Source organism: Halictus rubicundus, chromosome 14 (assembly GCF_050948215.1).
Source record: "Halictus rubicundus isolate RS-2024b chromosome 14, iyHalRubi1_principal, whole genome shotgun sequence".
Classification (NCBI taxonomy): domain Eukaryota; kingdom Metazoa; phylum Arthropoda; class Insecta; order Hymenoptera; family Halictidae; genus Halictus; species Halictus rubicundus.
Window position 1 is genome coordinate 4880434 of NC_135162.1, and position 24911 is coordinate 4905344.

Sequence of the window (24911 nt, forward strand, 5' to 3'; positions counted from 1 at the left end):
ATTGATATCCTTAAATTCTCTTAATTTGTCTACTGCTTCAAATTGCACCTCTCATTCAACGTTCGATAAATCGGTCAAAAAAAATCGTAGATCCATCTTTAAAAGGTCATTCTAACGGGGAAATTTCAGTCTTCAAATCCACGTTAGATTCGTTCCCGGAAAAAACTTTCCAAAGATTCTACAGGCGTTTCAATGAACCATAGTTTTCTTCCACGGATTTATAAACAATACTCCCCCACCTCTCATTCAAAGATCGATAAATCGGTTTAAAAAAATCGAAGATCAATCTTTAAGAGATCATTGTAAAGGAGAAATGTCAGTCTTCAAATCCACGTTAGACTCATTTCCAGAAAAAATTTTCCAAAGATTCTACAGACGTTTTAATAAACCATACTTTTCTTCCACGGATTTGTAAACAGTACTCCCCCACCTCTCATTAAAAGATCGATAAATCGGAAAAAAATCGTAGATCAATCTTTAAGAGGTTATTGTAAAGGGGAAATTTCAGTCTTCAAATCCACGTTAGATTCGTTCCCGGAAAAAATTTTCCAAAGATTCTACAGGCGTTTCAATGAACCATAGTTTTCTTCCACGAATGTATAAACAGTACTCCCCCGCCTCTCATTCAAAGATCGATAAATCGGTTAAAAAAAATCATGAATCAAACTTTAAAAGGTCATTGTAAAGGGGAACTTTCAGTCTTCAAATCCACGTTAGGTTCATTCCCGGAAAAAATTTTCCAGATTCTACAGGCGTTTCAATGAACCATACTTTTCTTCCACGGATTTGTAAACAGTACTCCCCCACCTCTCATTAAAAGATCGATAAATCGGAAAAAAAATCGTAGATCAATCTTTAAGAGGTCATTGTAAAGGGGAAATTTCAGTCTTCAAATCCACGTTAGATTCGTTCCCGGAAAAAACTTTCCAAAGATTCTACAGACGTTTCAATGAACCATAGTTTTCTTCCACGAATGTATAAACAGTACTCCCCCACCTTTCATTCAGAGATCGATAAATCGGTTTAAAAAAATCGTAGATCAATCTTTAAGAGGTCATTGTAAAGGGCAAATTTCAGTCTTCAAATCCAGGTTATATTCATTCCTGGAAAAAATTTTCCAAAGATTCTAAGACGTTTCAATAAACCATAGTTTTCTTCCACGGATTTGTAAACAGTACTCCCCCACCTCTCATTAAAAGATCGATAAATCGGTAAAAAAAAATCGGAGATCAATCTTTAAGAGGTTATTGTAAAGGGGAAATTTCAGTCTTCAAATCTACCTTGGATACATTCCCGGAAAAAATTTTCCAAAGATTCTACAGGCGTTTCAATGAACCATAGTTTTCTTCCACGAATGTATAAACAGTACTCCCCCGCCTCTCATTCAAAGATCGATAAATCGGTAAAAAAAAATCGTAGATCAATCTTTAAGAGTTCATTGTAAAGGGGAAGCTGCATTCTGTAAATCTCCGGTGGATTCGTTCGCGAGAAAAATTGTTTAACGTTCCCACTGGTGAACCGATGTATCATAGTTTCTCTGTAGTAACAATTTCTCAATTCTGATCTGTCGCAGTGAAGAAAAGCTGCGGTGGGAAATTATGCGAAACGAGCAGACTGCTGACCGAACCGCAGTAACAAATGAACAAAACATTGCGGTAGAGCCTATCGTCGTGAACTATAGTGACAATCTCGCGGCTACCGATTCGCTGTCTCGCGCTGACAAGAGAAGAAAATACGTTTACAGAGCGTTTCACTGTCAACGGCCCGGTGATATTTCCGCGTGCTGGTTCCGCAGAAAATATTATTCTGATAGCGTTATTTTCATGGTAATGCCGGGCGGGAGAGCGCGTCGGTATTTTCTTGAAAATCGCGAGAACGAAAAATGGCGGTGTGCAAGGTGGATTTTTTGACACGGCGAACGCATGCCTCCGGTACATGGTATAGAATAGAAGCAAAATGAAAGGGGTTTCTGTTCGCGGGGGAAGGGAACGAACGGCTATGAAGAAAAGCGAACGGTACACCGGTGCAATTGTCCTCTTGTTTCGGGAAGTCCGCGTTCCCAATGAAAGGACGACACTTGGAGCACCGGGAGGAAATGAAAAGCCTTTCTTCGACATCCTCCACCTTTTACCGGTGAGATCGAATTACGGGGACAGAATAACCGAAGGAAGAAACGAGGTTTAGAGGCAGGGGAGGGAGGGCTGTCAGACGATTCCTAAAGCGTCTGGGCAGCCATCTTGATCCTGGGAAACGAGGCAGACTTGCACACGTTGGGAACATGCCCTTTGTTGCCCGTGTCATCTCTGCTTTGTACCCCTTCGCACAAACATGCCCGATTGTCGTATAAACTGCAACTACAATCCTAAAAATTTAACAGATTCAACAATCAACACGTGCAGAGCATAAGGAAATGTTTGCTCTGGGACAATCACAGTCGTATTCCACATCTTCGGATCGATGAAGATTTGTAGAAAGAAGTAGCCGCAAAATTTTGACCTTGACCTTGAATTGCAAGGTCAACAGTTTTCGTTTTGTTGCATTGTAGTGGGGATAAACAAATTTGACCTTGAAATTCAAGGACAAGGGGAAAATTTTGCGGCAACTTTCTTTTACAGATCTTCGTCGGTCCGAAGATGTAGAATACGACTGTGATGTTTTATCAGAATTTATTTATTATTTACAAACGATTAGGATACATTCTGCTCTGAGAAATAATGTTCAGTATTTTCTATGCAGTTTCTCCACCGCACAAATAATTAACGAATACGGTGGTCGAAAGGTTACATTTCGAAATATTGTTGCAATTGAGTAACTGCGATGGCCACAAATTAATTTGTACACCTAACCGTTCTGCATCATTTACGATCCTGATAAAATTTAATTAATACCAAACGTACCACGGTCAAAATGGCAGGTTTTATATTTTACAATTAAATATTATAATTAGTATAATAAATATTACAGTTAATATAATAACTTTATGATTATTATTATAATATTAATATAATAATTAATATATAAATATTATATATAATTGAAACTATAAAAATTCATTTATGGAAGGTAATGGATTAAGTTTCCTTATCCGAGTATTTATTAAATTGAAAATGACAGACAATCTTAATAAATTTAGGGTTGCCGTTTTTATAAGGCAATATTTACCAGATACTGTTAATGCTTGGTAGGTTTAGTGTTAATAACTGTTGGCTTACTTCAAACCGTGGCTAATCAATGATAATTGATTTTCGAGGAAAAAAAGGATGAAAAATATAAATTCACTGTGAATGCTTACGTAATGGGATATTTTCAGCTTTATTAATGAAATCAAACTTATACTTTTGGTGCATTAATCGACGCATCATTGTATTCCCTTTAAAAACTTATTAACATACTTAGGTCAATAATTAATTAGTTTAGAAGTTATCATTTTTGTCCCGAATGTCCATTTACATGAATTTTTGCGAAAAAATGACATAAGAAACGATAAGATGTATTTGAGAAGTGAACAGACGTAATTAAACTTTTAATCAACGTTCGCACTATGTTGTGCTGCGATCAAACGGTACAAATAAATTTTCACGAACCTCTATCCATGTCTCGAACTCAGTTTTGCTTTGTGCAAGTTGTCCATTAAAATTGCAAAGTCGGCGCAACACGCCCGCGTGTAGGCACGCGTGTTATCAAAAGGCGACTTCCGAGAATTAACTCCGCGCTAATTTGTCGAGAGCTGAATACTGCTTGTCCGTAAAACTCTCAAAATTCGACTTCTGGGAATTAACTCAAAATTAATTTGCCCGCGAGTTGCGCACCGGTTGCTCGTAAAATTCGCGTAAGCTGCGGAGAACTTCTCCTCGGTATCGTAAACCCGCCTCTCTTCATAAATATAAAATCGAAATTCGCCGAGGAGTAGTAAAAAGTTCGTAACAACTATGAACGTGTATCTTGTACAGTGCGTGGGAACACGTGTCTGATATATTGAATTCGAGATTCTTCATAGAACATATTAAGCAACATCTTAATTGTTTTTTATTTTTCTTAGCATCTCACTATTTTTATTACTATCGTGTTTGGTACTAGAATTATGGAACCTGTCGAAATGATGGCTTTTACATTTTTTAACCCTTAGCACTCGAGTGGTGACACTGAAGCACCACTAGAAATTGTTGTGGCATTATTTCAAAGAAATTACAAAAAATATTACAAAATATTTGTTACATTACAAAATTTATATCTAATAGATTACGAAATGTATAAATTATTATATGTGAAAATCGGATCGGTTTCGTATGAATAAAATGGAAATATTCTAAGACGGAAGAGAAAAATTTAGTTTTCGAATGGAAAAAGCGCCGACTGCAAAGGGTTAATTCATAAATATTAATGTTCTTGAGCCTGTGCTGTGTGTTCTTTTTCCAAAAATTTTGTGCAGAAATGCGAACCAGTTAAAAGTATAGTTTAGCATAGATACACGAAATTTTAAATATATCTCGAAACCAATTAATTAAAATTGCAAGAATAAAATAATCTCATCAACTGGAACATCCTGACGGCTAAAGAATATGCTAACAACTAATTACAACAACTCTAAGCAGCAGTGAGAAATTCCGATTCTTTTATCTGATATTGCTGCTGGGTCTTCAAAACGCGTTAAGATGATCGCACAAGTTATTTTTGCACAGGTACAACTATTTCGAGTAGATGTACAAAAGTGTTCGAGCAAGTCCTGCGAGCTTCATCCTTTGAAATCGAACTCCATTCGGTCGATTCCGAGAGTCGTGACTTCGATGGACGATGCTCTGCCCGTTATCAAAACGTACTTCCGCCGCAGTCGGGGCAGTTCCCCCCCTCGGTAAGCCCTTTTATCGGTGCTTTTTCAAATTTCGTTTCCTTCGATCTTTTTTTCGAGAGCCGGCCATTTCGCTCGCACGGGGAACATGCAGAAAAGTAACCGGCGAACGAACGAACTTGCCGAACACGTGGCGAAAGCGATAACGCCGGAAACGAAACAGACGCGCCAGATACAGTCGGTCACGAAAATATTCGGACACCACTATAATTTTGACTATTATAGTCCGTACTTCAGAAATTTATGCAATAAGAACAAAAAGAGGTTTCACGTATGTCACTATGCAGTGTGTAGTTAACAAAAACATACGAGATATTTATTTACGATAAGCGATTACATAAATAATAAAAGAAAAATGGACAGTACGCTCATTTTCATGTCACGAAAATATTCGGACACTATCAAAACTAAGTTTATAACACTATATATAAATCTTGTTTTTATAAATTAATATTTTGTTGGATATCCCATATGTTTTATGACGTGCCGTAATTGCGTTGGCATATTACAAATTATTCTTTTTAAATAATCTTGCCCAATACGTAGCCATTCTTCTTGCAGACGTCTTTTTAGCTTATTCTTATTGTTTATGGGAGTTGTCCGAATTCGGCGATCTAATTCATCCCATAAATTTTCAATGGGATTCAAATCTGGCGATTGCGGTGGTGGGTGGAAGACATTCTTGCAAGTGTATAATAAGAATTCTTGCACAATAACGCGATTTGTGCTTTGGGTCGTTATCCTGATGAAATTTTATCCCACTTTGAAGTCTCATATTATCAGCACTTTTTTTAAAATTGTTTTGCAAAATGTGCAGATATCTATTTTTATCGAGGATGTCGTCGATAAAAACTAATTCGCCTACTCGATGGGCCGAAATACAGCCCCACACCATCACAGACCCACCACCGTGTTTCACAGTCGGCTGGAAATGTCTCGGATTTAATTCTTCTTTCGATTTCCGCCATACTATAATTCTTCCATCGCTTTCATAAATATTAAATTTGGACTCGTTCGCGAAAATTACGTCTTCCCACCACTGACTTTCCTTCGAAATATAGTTTTTTGCAAAATTCAGTCTCTTCATCCTGTTGTTCGCGTTAATATACGGCTTTTTTCGAGCTATTCCTCCATTATAGCCCTCTGATCGTAACACTCTGCTTATGTTTTCCGGATGCACTGATATTCCACGGTCATTATTTAATTCAGCTGCTAACTTTGGAGCACTTATCCGAGGATCACATTTGATTCTCCTAATTATGGAACGTTTATCACGAGTATTGAGGATCGGTTTGCGTCCGCCTTCAGGGATAGATTCAATTCTATCTTCGTTCTTGTAACGTCGCACAATATCCCATACCGTGGTCTTACTAATATTTAATAAATTTGCAATTTTGCGAATAGATTTCCCCTTTTCCCGATGGAAAATTACTAATTGTCGCATATCAAACGACGCGTTCTTACTTTTCCGATCCATTTCGCACAAATTTTGAGCAAGACTGACAAATATTCGATCTCTAACATACTCTGTACATAGTATGAATGATATGTTTGCAAACATTGTTTCAGTCAGTTCCTGGAGCCTGGAAACTTGAGAAGTATAGCAAGTGTCCGAATATGTTCGTGACATGAAAATGAGCGTACTTTCCATTTTTCTTTTATTATTTATATAATCACTTATCGTAAATAAATATCTCTTATGTTTTAGTTAACTATACACTGCATAGTAACATAGATGAAACCTCTTTTTATTTTTATTGCATAAATTTCTGAAGTACGGACTATAATAGTCAAAACTATAGTGGTGTCCGAATATTTTCGTGACCGACTGTAAATGTTTCGTGCAAATATCCACCGCGAACAAATTAAAATATTGCGATTCCAACTGTTATAATTTAACCCTAGCTCTGGGGGGGGGGGGGTGTAAAAATTTAAATTAGGACAATTTTTCTTGGGTGAAAAATTCTCAAGAAATTATTTACTGTCGTTTGTACATTTAAGTATAATATTCCGAAGTCCCGTTTATCAGTCGTTGAACGGTCCTTTTATCTCCACAAAATAACAAAAATAATCCCAGAACTAAGGATCGAATCACAGAACTGATTGGCAAGGAACGATGCAGTGTTTTCAGTTACAGTCAAGCATTGAATGCAGTCAGAAGTGAATATTCATTCTGAGAGAAGAGGGTTATACAGGGTGTCTCACTTATCGCCCGGCGCAATAATAATTTAGAAACAATCTTCTTAGAGTAAACGCAATATAATCCGTTCTAATACATACACTGTGAACACAATTTCCGTTCTCCGTCGGCGGAAAGTAGTCGCAGTTGCAAGGAACGAGCGGTGCAACTGCAGTAAGATATTAAAACGTCAAAAGATTGTTACGGCGGCGCTGCAATAATGTTCACAGTCGATCGGTGAACTCGTTGGAGAAGAGAATGCTCGCCGATCGGGCCCGGTGCTTAATCCGTTCGTTGAGCTTTAATTAAAACCGTCCGACGGAGAATTTTTATTCGAGTGCATTTATTAAAAGCATGAAAACACGCGCGCGAGGGGAGTGGGGGTACTCCTATTTCCATTTCCGCGTTTCCCAACGGCACGCGTTCACGGTTTCCTGAATTTTGCTAGGAATTCCCGCCTTTTCCCAGGGAAAAACATACTTTTCGAAACAATCTCCGGCCGCGACAAACGACCGGAATACGAAATCTGCGTTTCACATGTTTATTCATGTTACATATAGTTAAAATACGCCTGCGCTACGCGTATCGTGCACCGATTAAGCGCCGCATACACGACCGGAATCTTTTCAATGGAATACGCAGGAGTCGATATCCGGTTTTGCGATTTTTATACGCTGCGATTACGATCAAAAATTTTTCCCCTGTCGTGGTGAAACATATTTTCGGAGCAGGAATACCGCGACTGACGCTAAACGTTACTTGCAAACATTCGGTAAAATCGAAGCAATTTACTTCAGAAAACAGAAACCCCGACATTTATGTTGAATAAAAATTGTGTTTACGGATTTCGTGGCACAATACATTCTGTGGAAAATTGTACCACGCAAACAAATATTTGCATTATTAATTACAGGTATTATAAAGGTAAAATAAATTTTCTGGGGCTTCTGTTGTCCAATCAAAGGGCAGGAGTCGAGTAATGGACGTGGGGGTGGACTCTGGGGCAGTTTCGTGGCACAATAAATTCTGTGGAAAATTGTAACACGCAAACAAATATTTGCATCGTTAATTGAAGGAATTATAAAGGTAAAATGAGGTAAAATAAATTTTCTGGGGTTTCGTACTTCAATCAACGGGCAGGAGTCGAGTAATGGACGTGGGGGTGGACTCTGGGGCAGTTTCGTTGCATAATAAATTGTGTGGAAAATTGTAAGACGCAACAAATATTTGCATAAGTAATTAAAGGTATGATAAACGTGAAATGAGGCAAAATCAATTTTCTGGGGGTTCTGTTCTCCAATCAAAGGGCAGGAGTCGAGTAATGGACGTGGGGGTGGACTCTGGGGTAGTTTCGTGGCACAATAAATTCTGTGGAAAATTGTAAAAACGCAAGCAAATGTTTGCATCATTTATGAAAGGTACTATAAGGGTACAATAAATATTTTTGGAGGCTCTGTTCTCCAATCGAAGGGCAGAAGCAGTCGACTTAGGGTCGGTTTCGTGGCTCGAGCGAGGTCCTTCGAATTCCAAAGCGTGGGGAAGAGCATTTCCCATTGCCCTAATATTCTTCTCACGGATCGAGGGGTTTGAACCGAGGTATCGGCAGGCAGAAGGGCCGATAGCTGGCCGGCGTTTATCCAACACGTATGCATATAATCGTAAAAACGGGAAAAAAGCGAGACGGTCGGGCGCAGATAACACTTTATGCGAAACAAACGATCCTGCGAGGTTCATCTCGGTCACGAGTGCTCGCATTTGCATGCATACAACCGTAGACCGGTCCCCGCGTTTCCGGTTGTTCCGTCGCGCGGGAGAAAGAGGGAGCGTTTTCGTGAAAACGGTAACCCGAGGCTTACCATCGGCGCCGGCTGGCCTTCCCGAGCCAGAAAATGTCGTTTTAGAACGCCAACGGAAAACGACAGACCCCCCCCCCTCCCAGCTCCCCCATAAACGAGGGGAGCGCACGCCCCCCTGCGAAAATTGACAATCGTCGAATCTCCGGACAATAACTTCGAGCCAACGAGACGCACGGATTTTTCAGGACTTGACCCTGTAAACGGAGAACTGTGTAGATTTTCTGACAACTTCATTTGTTGCGTGTACACCGTGCAAATAATTGATCTTCCTTCTCACACAACGAAACTAACGGTCGATTCTGCGATATCAAATTGCGGAAGGCGAACCGACATTCGCTTTCATTCTAAGAAGCGAGGAGTAGTGTTGCTTCTCGAGAATTTCTCGAGAAATTTTATAATTGAGTATTTCTCATTTCTCGAGAAGTTCCAGTATTTCTCGAGAAATTTCAATCTAGGAAAATTCTTATGAATCTCATTTATTTTATAACATATTTACGGAAATGAATTTTTAGTTAAATCAAATTGCATATTACTAATCAATCGCGTACGTATAAGCATATCTACAGGCAGCATATCAATGCCTACGTATGCATGTTTGCAATGTGAAAATTTATAATAATTGTTGAGATTGTCAATTTTCATTTCATCAAATCACTAAAAGTGAATTTATTAGACACTGTTTATCGCTCAAAGGATTTAGTCTCCCCTGTAATTCATCAGATGTAATGCAATCAATGATGGACTATTATTATACGCAGAAAAAAAAAGAAGTAATTCAAAAAATAAAAACACTGAAATTAAACAACAAATAATTCAGCATATCAATTGATGAATGGACGAGTGTAAACAATAAAAGATATATGGATCTGCATATGTATTACAGTAGCAAGTAATACTAATTCATGGAAGCTGTACAGCTGAAAAAACTTTAGAACTACTTAATGTAAAACTAAATACTATTAGTCTTTCACTACAAGAGAAGATCTTAGTAGAGAAGATTCGACATTATTAACTTCTGAAGGTGCTTTTAAATTCTTATTTAAAACTTTAGAGTCAATTGAGTAATGAGTTTCTTGTTGTTATTAAAGATGAAATATCTAAAAGAAGAGACAAGATTGTTGTATCCCTTATGAAATATCTGCATCATCCAGAATCTCTGCAAAAAGATTCAGATTGTCTGAAGTAGATTGTCTGATTCTACATTAGACGCATTATGCTTCTTAAGAAGTCATCTCAAAACAAAAGCGTAATGTTTCGCTTTATAAAAGTTTGGTTTTAAATAAATAAATTTATCGGTTATATTTAGCGTCTTTTTTTTTCCTTGTTTTTACAGTTATGTACATATGGAACAGGATTAAAAACAGAGTTAAAGTTTTTTGCCCTTTCGATAAATATTATTAACGATATTCCAAATATTATAAGTTTCCCAATATTTTTTTAGTTATATGGTTAGTTGGTTAGTTGGTTTTTGGTTGTATAGTTAGTTGGTTATATTTTTTTATGTTTTTTTTTTATTTATCCTAACCCGTAGAAGACTCCTGTATAATGTGGTCAAAAACTTGATTACAAAGACTGTGTTTGTGTGTATTTTTATGTACCAGTAAAAATATTGTTTAATCCTCGTGCACCGTTCGAGTCAATTGAAACCCAATAGCAGGCTGTTTCTTCTATTGAATTGCAAATTTTCTTGTATACAGGGTGTCTCAACTAATTGGACCATCTAAAATATCTCGCTTGCTTTTTATAACAGAAGAAAAATTCAGAGGAAAACATTAGTTGGTTCAGAGTGGCAAATATTATGATAGGCAAAGAGATTTGTCCAAGGTTATGTTCAAGGTTTTTTGAGATTTCAAGGTCATCGAAGTTTTTAAAAATGGAATAACATATTTTTATTATCGTTACATGATAGCTGGGGTCAAGACGAATCCAACGACCTTTAATATTATGACCTTCACGTGACCTTGAGTATGAAAAATTCATAAAAGTAAGACACTTGATTTAACGCGTTGCATGGCACGTCACCCATATGTGGGTGACGCAATTATTTGTGCAGGTTTTAAAATTAATTTTTACGTTGATATAGTCATTGTACCAAACTTGATTAGGATCTGTAATATGCGAGAAAGTTGGAGGACTACTCAGTATCATACATTTAATATTTTTCAATTTTTATTTCATTAAATAACTTATTTTGATTTTATGGAATTTTGGGGGTTTCTAGTTTGGCGATCAAAGTGTTAAATAGTGAAAGTGATTTGTTGATTTAAATACTGAGTCTTGTAACTTCTACAGTTACGAAATACTTGCTCTGAAATTTATAGACGGACACCCTGTATTTATAAAATAGTAAGTAGACATACAGGGTGTCTCATCTAACTCGACCATCTGAAATATCTCGCTTGTTTTTTATAACAGAAGGAAAATTCAGAGGAAAACATTCGTTGGTTCAGAGGAGCAAATACTATGATAGGCAAAAAGATTTGTTCAAGGTTATGTTCAAGGTTTTTTGAGATTTCAAGGTCATCGAAGTTTTTTAAAATGGAATAACATATTTTTATTATCACTATATGATAGCCGAGGTCAAGACGAATCCAATGACCTGTAATATTATGACCTTCACGTGACCTTGAGTATGAAAAATTCATGGGTATCTTTCTACGTACAGTTGTGATGCTTGTACTGAGTTATTTTTAGCCTCACTATAAACTAAAATCATTTCTATCTTTTCTGCATCACTGTACACCATCGTTTCAGAAACGTAACGATATCTTTCACAATCGAATAAATCCCGATGAATTTCTTAGACGTACTGATTAGTCACCGAATGTAGAAGAATTTGTATCAGTGTTTACAATTTATTGTAAGCGTTTTTACAGTTATTAGTCAAGGTTCAAGAACATTTCTTGTAACCCTAGAGGGATCATGTCATCGTTATTTCACTATTTACATCAAGTGTCCTACTTTTATGAATTTTTCGTACTCAAGGTCACGTGAAGGTCATAATATTACAGGTCGTTGGATTCGCCTTGACCTCGGCTATCATATAGCGATGATAAAAATATATCATTCCATTTATAAAACTTCGTTGACCTTGAAATCTTAAAAAATTTGGCCTCGCACAAATTTTTTTGCCTATCCTTATATTTGCTCCTCTGAACCAACTAATGTCTTCCTACGACATTTTCTTTTATCATAAAAAAACAAGCGAGATATTTTAGATGGTCGAGTTAGGTGAGACACCCCTGTATACGGTGTTGTTTTTGAATTGGTCCATTCCTGAAGTCATTCGAAGCAACTTTTTCTTCAGCAACTCTGTTACTCCAGCTACATTCAGCCGGAACTGTCGCCGAACCAATACGCCGGACGTTGCCGCGCTCCGATTGGTCCGCGTTTTTCGATAATAGCTCCTCAACGAAGCTGCGGAGAGCGTTTTCGCAAAGGAACAAATTGCTTCAAATGATCTCGGCAATCGGCCCCTTTCAACAAAAATAAACATTTTAGGCGTCAATAGTAAGAAAAAGAGGAGCCAATTGAGAAATTCTTTCTTCAATGTTTTCCATAAGTTGAAAGGGCCTAGCAGGATAAGACTGGTCCAGCGGCCCCAGTACGATTTTTATCGGTATTGTAAACAATGGTATTGGAAAACAATGGGTTCAGGTTGAAAGATAATCCCCCAAAATTTTAAGTCGCTAACCCTTCATTTAAGGAGAATATGAGGGTAAATACATGACACTTGTTGTTCATGTTGCAGACCGAATATATTTTTAATCATTACTTTAGAACTGCCACTCCTAAGTTTAAATAAAAATATAATTAATGCTTGTTTCACAGTCGAGCGCGATGCAGCGGGTGTTTGTGATTTTGGGTTCAAGACCGAGCCAGTGTTGGGGGACTTTTAAGTGGAAGTCTTAAGAGCGAGTCGCAGAGAAACCGAATGAGTCTAAGAGTGCCACACTGAGAATCGTAGCCAGAGTATCTTAGAATCAATAATAAATACATATTATCATTAATCAAATCTACCACCAATAGTATTATCCCTACATTATAATACCGTAATTTCATTTGTTTTTCAATATTTAACTATGTTCCACCAATCTAAGGATTTTGAAACTTTTGTATATATTAAATAGGTAACAGAAGATTGTTTTTGAATTTTTTGGAAGTGGTCCCTCGAAGGGTTGCTTGCAAACCCCACCCCTAAAAATTAAATAATTTTTTTCTACCCTTAATAATTTGATAACAATTGTGAAAAAAATATACGATATGAAGGAGGTAAGTTCGAATATTTTCGTTTTTGTTCCATCTGAATATCTTAATTAACAACCGAGAAAAAAAAATGATACAGTTAAGGGTATTTATCCTCATATTCTCCTTAAATGAAGGGTTAGCGACTTAAAATTTTGGGGGATTATCTTTCAACCTAAAACCATTGTTTTCCAATACCATTGTTTACAATACCGATAAAAATCGTACTGGGGCCGCTGGACCAGTCTTATCCTGCTAGGCCCTTTGATCTCTCCACTGTTTTATGTTGCACATTTTTGTCATAAATGCATAAAATCCGCAGTCTAGCTATCAGCAACGAGTAGAATCGTTCTGTCCGAGGAGAGGAGAGCAGAATCAGCTAAATATTTCTTGGCAAGCATCCGCAAACGCACCGCTTCGTAGACATAACCGTTTGTTAGATTTTCTGGTGACAAAGAAGAGCCCGGACAGCCTAATCTAAAGTCCCGGATGAAAACAACTCTATGGAGGACCAGGATCTATAACATCCTGCCTGGGAAGAAGGGGAAAAATCACACACATGTGTACGCATACACCAGCAGTTCTAATCCGTAGGAGCTGTTTCACCTGGTCGACCAACAGTATGAAAAGTCCAATCAAAGGATTTTGGGAAACTCGAGCGTCGAAACTGGGCGACGCGCGGGACGCACGGCGCTCGTCGATTCGAAATACGATCCAGGACGAACAAAAAAGCGTTTGCGTTGAAATCCGCTCATGTGAATTCTCACGGAAGACTACAGTGACGCGTAAGTAACCCATACACGTGTCACGCGATCAAATCAGCACGGGCAACGGATTAACTCGGCGGATAGTGAATTTTTTCGCCTGCCCGGCGCGGAAACAAAGTTCGAATCGAGTGCGATCCAACGAATAAAATAACGCGCGACTGCCAATAGCTGTTTGTTTAAACGAAACCGACAACCCATGGGGCGGTTCATTTTCGGGCGAAATAATTACAATACAGATTAATAAAATAGTCAACATTTTTTTTGTTAATACGGTACCAGAGTTTGTCAAGCGTGGCGTGTTTCGCGGAGTCCGAGCAACTCGTACCGTCTTCAGAATATTTTCCAAAGAACATTTCGGAGGAATACGATTTTTTTTTTGGGGGTAGGTAACGGTCGAGCATGATCCCATAAAGCAGTTCCGCATCTGCTGCGAGGGAATTTATCACAGCCGGAGGAATGGCCGCAGTATTTTCCGCGCGCGCGTCAGGATATACGAACTCGCGTAATACTGTTCTAACGATATCGTAAACAGAGCTGCTCGTCCGGAAACATCTTAACTGATCTATAAATAAAGGAGACCGAACAAACGGTGGTCGTCCGCGTAGTTTTCAATTTCTCCAGTTTCTCCAGAAAATATCCCCCGCGTTCACAGTAATTCGGAGAAGAGGCGTGGCGTTCGGGTTCGTCGCGTGTTAGCGTAATCTAAACTAAATTAGACGGTGCTCGAGAACGTATATTTGCCAAGCACGAGAAGATAATAATGTTGCCACTTTAATAACGATACCACGAGCAAACCTGTTATCCTTACCCGGCTTACACCATCGGAAATGTGACAAATACTGCTTAAGCCTGCATCCTGTCCTACGACCCGAAACTAGGTTCCCCGAAAACTGAATCACTATCGTTCGTTCGTTGATCTGATCTACACCGAGATTATGTTTCCTTCTCGATCGTGCGAGATCAGTTTTGACTGATCCATATTTTAGTTTTATACGTTTTTTCTGTCCTTGACCTTGAATGACCTTGGACTAATTATAGTCATTGAATTCCTAATGAAAGGGACTGTCATTGTAGGTGTTTAAAAAAGGGTGGTTCCATTTAAAAAAGTCAAGGTGACCTTGATATCTCCAAAAAAATGACATAACAACAAAATTTTTTTTGCATCGTGTCAGCCCCATTGTACCATTCAACTTTGTCCTTACCATATTTTACGTATCTTTAGAAACAACAAAGATATTTGAGGTGCTAACGTTTGGTGACTCACCCTGTATTTTTTTTATTGCGATGTAATAGTAGACGTGAACACCTCTTCAATGACATATTATACAATGACCTTCGTGTGACCTTGGGTATGAGAAATCCAAAAAGCATTACAGGTATTATCAGTGATTAATTTACTACCCTGATTGGTTTGGTGTTAATGGTACACTAAATGGTAACAAATATTCCAACTTTTTAACTGAAGATTTGCCTCACCTATTGGAAGAAATACCATTAGCTCGAAGGATCGAGATGTGGTATCAGCATGACGTGTGTCCGGCACCATAACTCAAGAATAGCCCGTAAAGTTTTATTCCGTGGTCATCTGATCTAACTCCGTTAGATTTCTTTTTATGGAGAACACTTAGAAGTATGGTTTATGAACATGTTCCAACAACAGCCGAAGATATGAAGACGCGTATTAGAACCGCATGTTCCAATATTAGCAATGAAACTATTAGAGGATCCACAGAATCGTTTATTTTCCGTATACAACCATGTATTGCAAACAATGGTCATCATTTTGAACATTTATTGAAATAGAGTAGTTCAATCAAACCAATTAGTGTAGTAAATTAATCACTGATAATACCTATAATGCTTTTTGGATTTTTCATACCAAAGGTCACACGAAGGTCATTGTATAATATGTCATTGAAGAGCTCTTCACCCCTACTATTACATCGCGATAAAAAAAATATATAGTACCATTAAAAAAAATTGATGACCTTGATATCTAGAAAAAAATGACCTTGAAAAAAGTTTTTTCCGAATCATTACATTGCCCCTTCGGTTAGGTTAATATTGTCATATATCATTTTTTTCTATTATTAACACTAAGCGAGAAATTCAAGGTGGTCAAGTTATCTGGGACACCCTGTATAGTATGTGCAATCGTTTTAGCCAATAGAGCAGCTAGAGGCGTGGCTCTTCCACTCTGACCAATCAGCCCCGCATTCCTTTCACGAGACTTCTTGTGCGGCACGTACAGTACTGTACAGTTTAGGCTATGACGTCACACGCTACACAGAACGCGTGATCACTTTAACCAATAGTTCGCTGGAGCCGAAAATGCGTGTGAAACGAGGCGTGGCTCTTCCACTCGGACCAATCAGCTCCGCATTCCTTTCACGGGACATCTTCTGAGTCAAGCACAGTACTTGTTCCTCATTGCTATTGCGTAGTGAAGAAAAATCGTACAACACTTTTTATGGTCTCGTTGTGAAGGAATAGCATCAATCCTCGAGTATATCAATTCCCAAAGAATTTAATAATGCCGATGTACTGTTTCCCACTTGGGACAATTAAAAGAAAGGAGAACAGCTTCAGCACCGTGTCTTGCGATGGGAGCAATTTTTATTTCGCGCGAAGAGCCGTGGCTTAACACTATTCCTACCGACACTTCACGTATACCTATTCCTACCACAACTTATATTTTTTAATATAGAATGAAGATAATAGCCAATTTGCCAGTATAAAAATATAGTTCCTTTTATTTAGGAGTATATAATGTATATTTTATTCGTTTTCACCGCATAATATTTCGTTTACTATACCCTGTTGGGCCTAATGTTCCCCTAAAAATATTATGAATAGGTGCTCTTCCAGGATTAGACCCTTCTATTACTTCTTGCGAAACAGTTCCGTGCACAGCAGTTTCGATTACCTCATCCTCATTCTCACTATCGGAACTAACTAAAAATCTCCTTCTCTTTCGTCCTCTACGTACGTTCGAAACATTCTCTTCGTCCTCATCGGTGTTCGAGTCGTTCTCAAATAGATCATAATTTTCCGCATTGTCATTTTCAATATCAAAAATTTCGAACGTCTTGACATTTTGGGAATGAATATTCAAGGGATAAAATAAAAACTAAAATATAAAAATGTAAATCAAGATGGATAAAAAAGTGAACAAACGATAAAATGTGAAACTTACTACGAAGTATTGTTGGTTTGTTCACTTTTTTGAAAATGACACTTATAACACGTAATACAATATAAAATAAAAGTAGAATAATAATAGAATAAAAATACAAAATAGTAAAAGACTGCCGAATATGCTCCTTGTAACTTTCACGTTTTGATGCTCTCTGTTCAGGTCACAAGACTTTACTGATTTGAATTCGTGAGAAAACGTCTAGGCATCTCCTTCGGCTATGATTTTATTTATTTTGCAGTCATAGTAGATAAGACGGTGTAAGAAAATCCGAGGTTCTGGACCACTTCGGATACCAATTAGGCAAATAAACACCGCGAGAACTGCCGATAGGCGAGCGAGAACTGTAAACACTTTGAAGTGCCGTAAAGCAGTCCCTGGAAGGCACTTTTCGGCTAAAATCATGCCACAACTGCCTTACCTTTCGTTTTAGGAAAGTCGTGAAGTTTAAAGGCGATTCAATTACGTTGTATATAGGAAATTCTAATCGTTTAAAAACGGTCATTTGACCGGTCACGGTAGGAATAGTGTTAATGACGCGTGAGGCACAGTTACCTTTTTTCGACGCGTGGAAGGAGTCATCTTTCGGCACGTACTGTATATCGTACTCCAGCGTCGTTTTCGGCAGGATGCGCCTCTCCTTGTTGATCTTGTAGACGGCATACTTGAAGGCCAGCTCCGTACTGCTATCCTTTTGGTCATGAGTGAATATAGCACCTGGAAGCAGCATGAAACGACATCACAGATGAGACAGAGAGAAAGAGAGGGAGGAGAGAGAGAGAGAGAGTACAGCAGCGATAAAGTAGAGTGGTTCATTAAATTTGATTTTCGCGTCGGTGGCGGAAATCCCCGATCAAAATGCACCCTTTCATGCCAATATACTTAGAACGTGCTGACCCTGCTATTCTTTTCGGACGAAGGACAAGTGCACTTCGATGCATTCAACTTATGCGCCGTCCTTATTAATTCCCATGGTGCGCGCGACACCGACACGCGACGATCAACGCGGACACCAGTTTCCGTAATCATAGAGCGCGCGGTTAGGTTCGAATCTTTATTGTTCGCGTACGTGGTAGCCCCAGCGGAAAAAACTCAACGGTGTACAACTCGATAACGGTTCATCGCCAGGGCGGATTTGCATCTCGAGTGCAGTCTGTCATATACGCTTCATGCCAGATTCTTCGAGTTGTATCGCGGCTCGAGTGTGCACGGTGCAAACTCGTTTACTAATTGCTGATCGATGCTTCGAAACTTCGCCGAGGCCACCAGCGCATGTCAAGGACTTGCCGCTACGTATACAAAGGAACACTGGCCCGGCCGCTTCGGTGTGCAGTCGCTTGGAAAATGGCCGACATTTGACGGTGGCTTTGGCCAGGCAAATGTTGCTAACGCGACAAACGAATCGCGAAATTCGGGCAAAGTTCGCCTCGGGGCAAACTTGGACAACTTTTTTCTTCTTACAAATTAATTGATCGAAGTGGACAGCATTGTGGTCGAACTTTTTGGCCGTTCTGGATCATCGTTTGTACAGTCAGTCTCATAACACTGTCCAACAAAATTAAACTTTTTTCGAGTTTTGCAATACCTGTTGGGTGATTCTTATACACTTTGTCATCCTAAAACCGAATCTGAAAGTAGAATTGCTCCATCACGCAACGTTTTCGAAAAATTTTGGTTTTTGTAAAAATGCCTGATTTTGATACGAAACGACGTGTTACGCAAAAACTAAACAGGCGAGAAAGTTCAAATTTGAGTCAAGAGATAGAGGGGACTCTCCTCTACATATTCATATAGTCAATTATATTTTTATGTACTTCCTAATAGTTGTAAATGGTTGTTAAAGTTTGAAAATGTGCCGACGCGGGTACTTTGTACGCTCTATTTTTGTATTTATGTGAAAAATCCTTTATCTAGCAGGAATTTACTATACAGGAATGCATTCTACAGACATTTCTGGTAAAGAAACCATTCACGAAAAGTATTTGGTTCCCTTAATGTACGAGAAGGATCAGAAAATGTTAATTGACAGCGTGTGCGCGACGCGTTCGCGCCAGACGGCCATTGCAGCCTTTTCGCGACTCGCCAGGGCCGTCGCTGTGCGTAGTCGACGTTGGTACCACTCAAGTATGTCTTTGCTTACTATGCTTAATTAAATACATTTTTTTTTGTCTTTTTGGGTGCCAATCATTACAAAAGATTATAAAAATACGAGTTATATTCACATTTCATTGTGGAAATCCTTAATAAAGAAAATTGAATACAAAAACTTACCTATTTCTGATGTAAACAAATTAAAAATGTTTCCGCCTTGCTTGACGTTTGTTCCTGGTATCCCGATTTTCAATAATAAGTGTCCAGCAGTAATCAGCAGGCATCCGCACATAAGTCTTTTCCTTTGAAACGTTTTTCCATTGTTGAAATATCTTGATGAAAGATTAATGCTGGAATTGTATTCCTTGTTTTGATTTTAAAATAATTTCGTCATGAATATAACAAAAACAGTCCGGCTGATTTATACACTTCCGCGAGATTTTATCGATTTAATATAGAGCGATCTATGTCTTAATTATGTACTTCGATCAATAAAATCGATAAAAATAGTCCCATTTACATAGTGTTTGGACTTATTTTAATCGGAAGAATCTTGAATGTCCATTGGTATTACAATTACAAAAATAAGACAACAATTACTGAAAATAAAATTTTCCAATCACCGCATTGCTGCGGTCAATTTTCTTTATTAAGCATTTCCACAATGAAATGTGAATATACCTCGTATTTTTATAATCTTTTGTAATGATTGGCACCCAAAAAGACAAAAAAAATGTATGTAAATAGTAAGCAAAGACATACTTGAGTGGTACCAACGTCGACTACGCACAGCGACGGCCCTGGCGAGTCGCGAAAAGGCTGCAATGGCCGTCTGGCGCGAACGCGTCGCGCACACGCTGTCAATTAACATTTTCTGATCCTTCTCGTACATTAAGGGAACCCAATACTTTTCGTGAGTGGTTTCTGTACCAGAAATGTCTGTAGAATGCATTCCTGTATAGTAAATTCCTGCTAGATAAAGGATTTTTCACATAAATACAAAAATAGAGCGTACAAAGTACCCGCGTCGGCAAATTTTCAAACTTTAACAACCATTTACAACTATTAGGAAGTACATAAAAATATAATTGACTATATGAATATGTAGAGGAGAGTCCCCTCTATCTCTTGACTCAAATTTGAACTTTCTCGCGTGTTTAGTTTTTGCGTAACACGTCGTTTCGTATCAAAATCGGGCATTTTTACAAAAACCAAAATTTTTCGAAAACGTTGCGTGATGGAGCAATTCTACTTTCAGATTCGGTTTTAGGATGACAAAGTGTATAAGAATCACCCAACAGGTATTGCAAAATTTTTTTGGTGTTGGACAGTGTAATTAAATGGCACACAGTTTGAATCGGTATAACGTTTTTGTCAACCAAACGCACATCTTCTTCCGCCAAGATAGACGGAATAGTTTACTAGATGATATGCAATGAAAATTTTGTAGAAATTGTGTTTACTTTATCCTACGTACGCTATGCCCGGGTCAGTCGTGACCCGTAGCGGTGGGGATAAGCTCGGGCAACCGTCAATATGTACAGGGTGTCACAAAATCAACACTATAGCGCGATTCTACACCTCCGATTTAGTCTAAAACGACATAAGGAACCCCCCGCAGAATTGACCTTGAATGTGAAAGACAAGGTCAAAAAGAAACGAAAACATTTTTTTTTTTCTTAATCGTGTTCTACTTTGTGACCAACTTTGTGAGAGGATCCATAGGTCGCAACTCCATTGTTCTCTTAAAAAATGATGTTGAAGTTCATGTAATTTTTGAAACATCTCTGTTAATAATATTCTTTCATTTCATCGTTCGGGAAATAGTAGTTTGGAGAGTAGAATGGTAATCAAAGAAAGTTCGACTGATCACGTGTGAAGTCTAATAGGATTTAATATTCAGACAATAACAAAGATAACAATAAACGATGTTACATGCGCTGAATTGCGACCTATGGTTTTTCAGAAAAAAAGGAATGAGTTTCTTCGAGTTTGCTTGAGTTTCTTACAAAGTTGTTGCTCATGATCAGTAGAACACGATTAAAAGAAACAATTTTGGTTTTTTTTCCTTGTTTTTCACGTTCAAGGTCAACTTTGCCGGGGGTTCCTTACGTCATTTTCGACTAAATCTGGGGTGTAGAATGGTGTCCGCGACGTATAATTTTGTGACACTGTACAATTTCATTCCGATATAAGACGACGCTTTTTATTTCGAAATAAGAAAATCGCTATCCCCTCTTCTTCTTCTTCATCCGAAATACGTCGATGGCCGGTCCCGAGGCATCGTCTTATATCGAAAGAAAACTGGTGAAATATCGGCGTGGGTCAGAAATGACTCGGGCACAGGCCTGGACCTCGCAGGCGTCCGAGGGTTAATCTTTGTCACTTTTATGAACGCATGCCAGTCACTTTTGATGCCCGGCGGGTTCAGGGGAGTAGGCTCTCTGGGAGTAGACTCAGCCAGTATGTTTTATATTCGTCGGTGTCGCGATTGCTATGCATAGCACCGCAGAAATTCCGTCTGATCTCTGGATGCCGTTGCAGGAGATAACGTTCGGAAAAAGAGGACGCCGAAGAAAAGAACTAGATCGAAACTGTATTATTTAAGCTTGCTTCTTGCCCGATGGTGGTTCCTCTATTTTCGTCACCCCGCATCGACGAGCGCCGATGGCATAGCTTCGGGGCTGGGCTAGGAAGGTGAGCTATACTCAAGGTAAACTGCCAAAGGAAGTTGGTCCAACCGGTGAAAAAGCGTCATCACGGTCCAATCAGGCGGATGGCCTCGATTTTGATAGGGGTCGGACCTTGCGAAATGAAGGTATCGCAGAAATAGGATCTTTTCCGCAAGAAAATTGCGAGGACAGGTCTCTTTGGAGGATGTTCGCCAGCTTCTTTGGATATTTACGTTTCTACGGAAATGTCCCGCGGGTGTGTATAGTTTAAGAACCCTCTAAGATTAGGCTCGGGAGGGAATCGCATAACAGTTGCGACCCAGTGCCGCTGGCTGTTTGCGAGCCTCGTGGAAGTCCGTCGCGAATTAGTCGGTGAATAGGACACCCCGATGAAAGCGACCACGTTCCGATTACTGGTTCGTCGTATGTCACTGTCGCACCAGCGGGCCACCGGATTCTTGATAGCCACCAAGGAAATTGATAACGCGACGCTTCTCTGGACAACCGGCCATTTTTCAGCGACAAAAGGACGATCCTTCAACCGTCCACGCTCGATTAATGCTCGCACAGCGCGTTAATTAATTCTACGAGGAAGAGGATGGACATACATCGTCATATTATAGTATAGTCTATACTCTGGTTCCTCATTTTCAAAAAATCGACTTTTCATTTTTCGCAGTTTCTTTAAGTACAAGAAAATGCGGAAAGATTTGCACGAATGTAGTTCATTTTACGAATTTTACGTGGCAACCGACCACCCATGTTTTCTAAGACTTATTCTATGAAAAAATTTGTAACTCATACAATTTTGATTATTTCGACTTGCAAAAAATCGGACATGTACTTCTAATACCAATGCATGCGTGTGCAAAAACTCAGATCAGAAAGTTCAATAGTTCCCCTGAGAAAAATTCCTAAATATCAGCGCTGAAACGCTTTTGAAATACCGCCCGTATCAAGGGTGTATCTATGAAAAAATGTATAACCCATACAATTTTAATTATTTTGACTTGAAAAAAATCGGACATGTACTTCTAACACCAATGCATGCGTGTGCAAAAACTCAAATCAGGAAGTTCAATAGTTCCCCTGAGAAAAATTCCTAAATACCAGTGCTGAAACGCTTTTGAAATATCGCCCACATCAAGGGTGTATCTATGACAAAATATATAACCCATACAATTCTGACTATTTTGCCTTGAAAAAAATCGGGCATGTACTTCTAATACCAATATATGCATGTGCAAAAACTCGAATCAGAAAGTTCAATAGTTTACCCGAGAAAAATTCCTAATTATCAGTACTGAAACGCTTATGAAATACCGCCCCCATCAAGGGTGTATCTATGAGAAAATATATAATCCATACAATTTTGATTGTTTTGCCTTGCAAAAAATCGGACATGTACTTCGAATACCAATGTATGCGTGTGCAAAAACTCAAATCAGGAAGTTCAATAGTTCCCCTGAGAAAAATTCCTAAATACCAGTGCTGAAACGCTTTTGAAATATCGCCCACATCAAGGGTGTATCTATGACAAAATATATAACCCATACAATTCTGACTATTTTGCCTTGAAAAAAATCGGGCATGTACTTCTAATACCAATATATGCATGTGCAAAAACTCGAATCAGAAAGTTCAATAGTTTACCCGAGAAAAATTCCTAAATATCAGTGCTGAAACGCTTTTGAAATACCGTCTCCATCAAGGGTGTATCTAAGAAAAAATGTATAATCCATACAATTTTGATTGTTTTGCCTTGAAAAAAATCGGACATGTCCTTCTAACACCAATGCATGCGTGTGCAAAAACTCAATAGAAAAAGTTCAATCGTTCCCCCGGGAAAAATTCCTGCATATTAGTGCTGAAACGCCTTCGAAATTCCGGCCCCCATTAAAGGGTATTCTGGTGTTGAACTGTGAACGAATAAATTTTCAGTATTTTTCCTTAAATACAATTGTCGTTGAACCTACGTACAAATGGTTGGAAACCGTGAAATTGATGTTTAGTTACAGGTAGTGAAAGAATGCAACTCGCAGGCAAAGTGCTGCATCAACAATGTTTACCTGAATCGCAACAATTTTCACTGACCACAGAGTCACTCGATCCTCTTTTTTTTTTTTCATTAACATACTTTTCACACATCGAACCGCACAGTTTCAATTCGAAGAGACCACAAAACCGTCTCCGCGAGCCGGGAACTAAAAAAGTAAAAATATGGTAATATCGAGTATCCCGGGACACAAGAATCGCATAAATCGCCTACAAGCAGAAAAATCTCGAAAAGAAAACCGTATCCCCGCGTAGCAACGCCTCTCATGCAATTTCTCTCGTGGAACCTTTAACCTCTGCCGGTCGTGCACGGTTCTTTGCGGTTGTTTTATCCACCGCCGGCGAATCCTGCTAATCCATTTATCGGTGTATAACCCGGTTCCTTTCCGATGCCATTCCTCTAGGGTAGTCCTGTACCACGGTGGTGCGCACAACTGTTTCTCCCCGTTCTTTTGCGCAAAGCGGCGATAAGTACCGGACTCGACAGAAACGTGGTCGACTTCTTGCGACGACGGTTTCTTTTCGACCATCCACCTTAACAGCTCCGCTTTATCATTCTTCGTTTAAATGCCGGGGAGAAGCGTTCGGACGAAAAAGTCGCAAGGCGGTTGGGGCTCGTGGTTTTTCGATGGGTTTGTTTGCCAAGAATTATCACCGGTGTGTCGGCACCTGCAGCGTCGAAGGAAACGAATTTCGTGGCTAATGTCCGGGGAAGAAATGCATAAATCTTCCCACGGATTTGTAATGACCGCGGAAGAAACTGGTCTACAACGTTCCCGAGGTGTCTCGGTAATCGCCGGATAACGGGGAGAACTTTTTAGCTGCGACTCGGTGGATTTTTCTGCTGGAAATTGCTGAATTACTGCTGCTCCCGAGCCCGTTCAATTGTTAATTGCTTCTGTGCGACTGGTGGGAGAAATTTTGGCAGATTTTACCGTCCAAGTCCCGGTCAAGTGAACGCGGAAAAGGTTGAGATTTTGCTTTTGGAAATCCAGATTTTCAGC

General features: G+C 39.0%; 1 protein-coding gene across 2 annotated transcripts in view; it reads right to left on the reverse strand.

The window, feature by feature from the left end:
- Positions 1-24911, reverse strand: part of LOC143360897 (glutamate receptor ionotropic, kainate 2) — a 310952-nt gene that overhangs the window by 193500 nt on the left and 92541 nt on the right. For both annotated transcript variants that reach the window (XM_076800075.1, XM_076800074.1), the window contains exon 3: positions 17645-17806. In XM_076800075.1, the coding sequence (XP_076656190.1) occupies positions 17645-17806 (162 nt within the window). The remainder of the gene's footprint in view (positions 1-17644; positions 17807-24911) is intronic.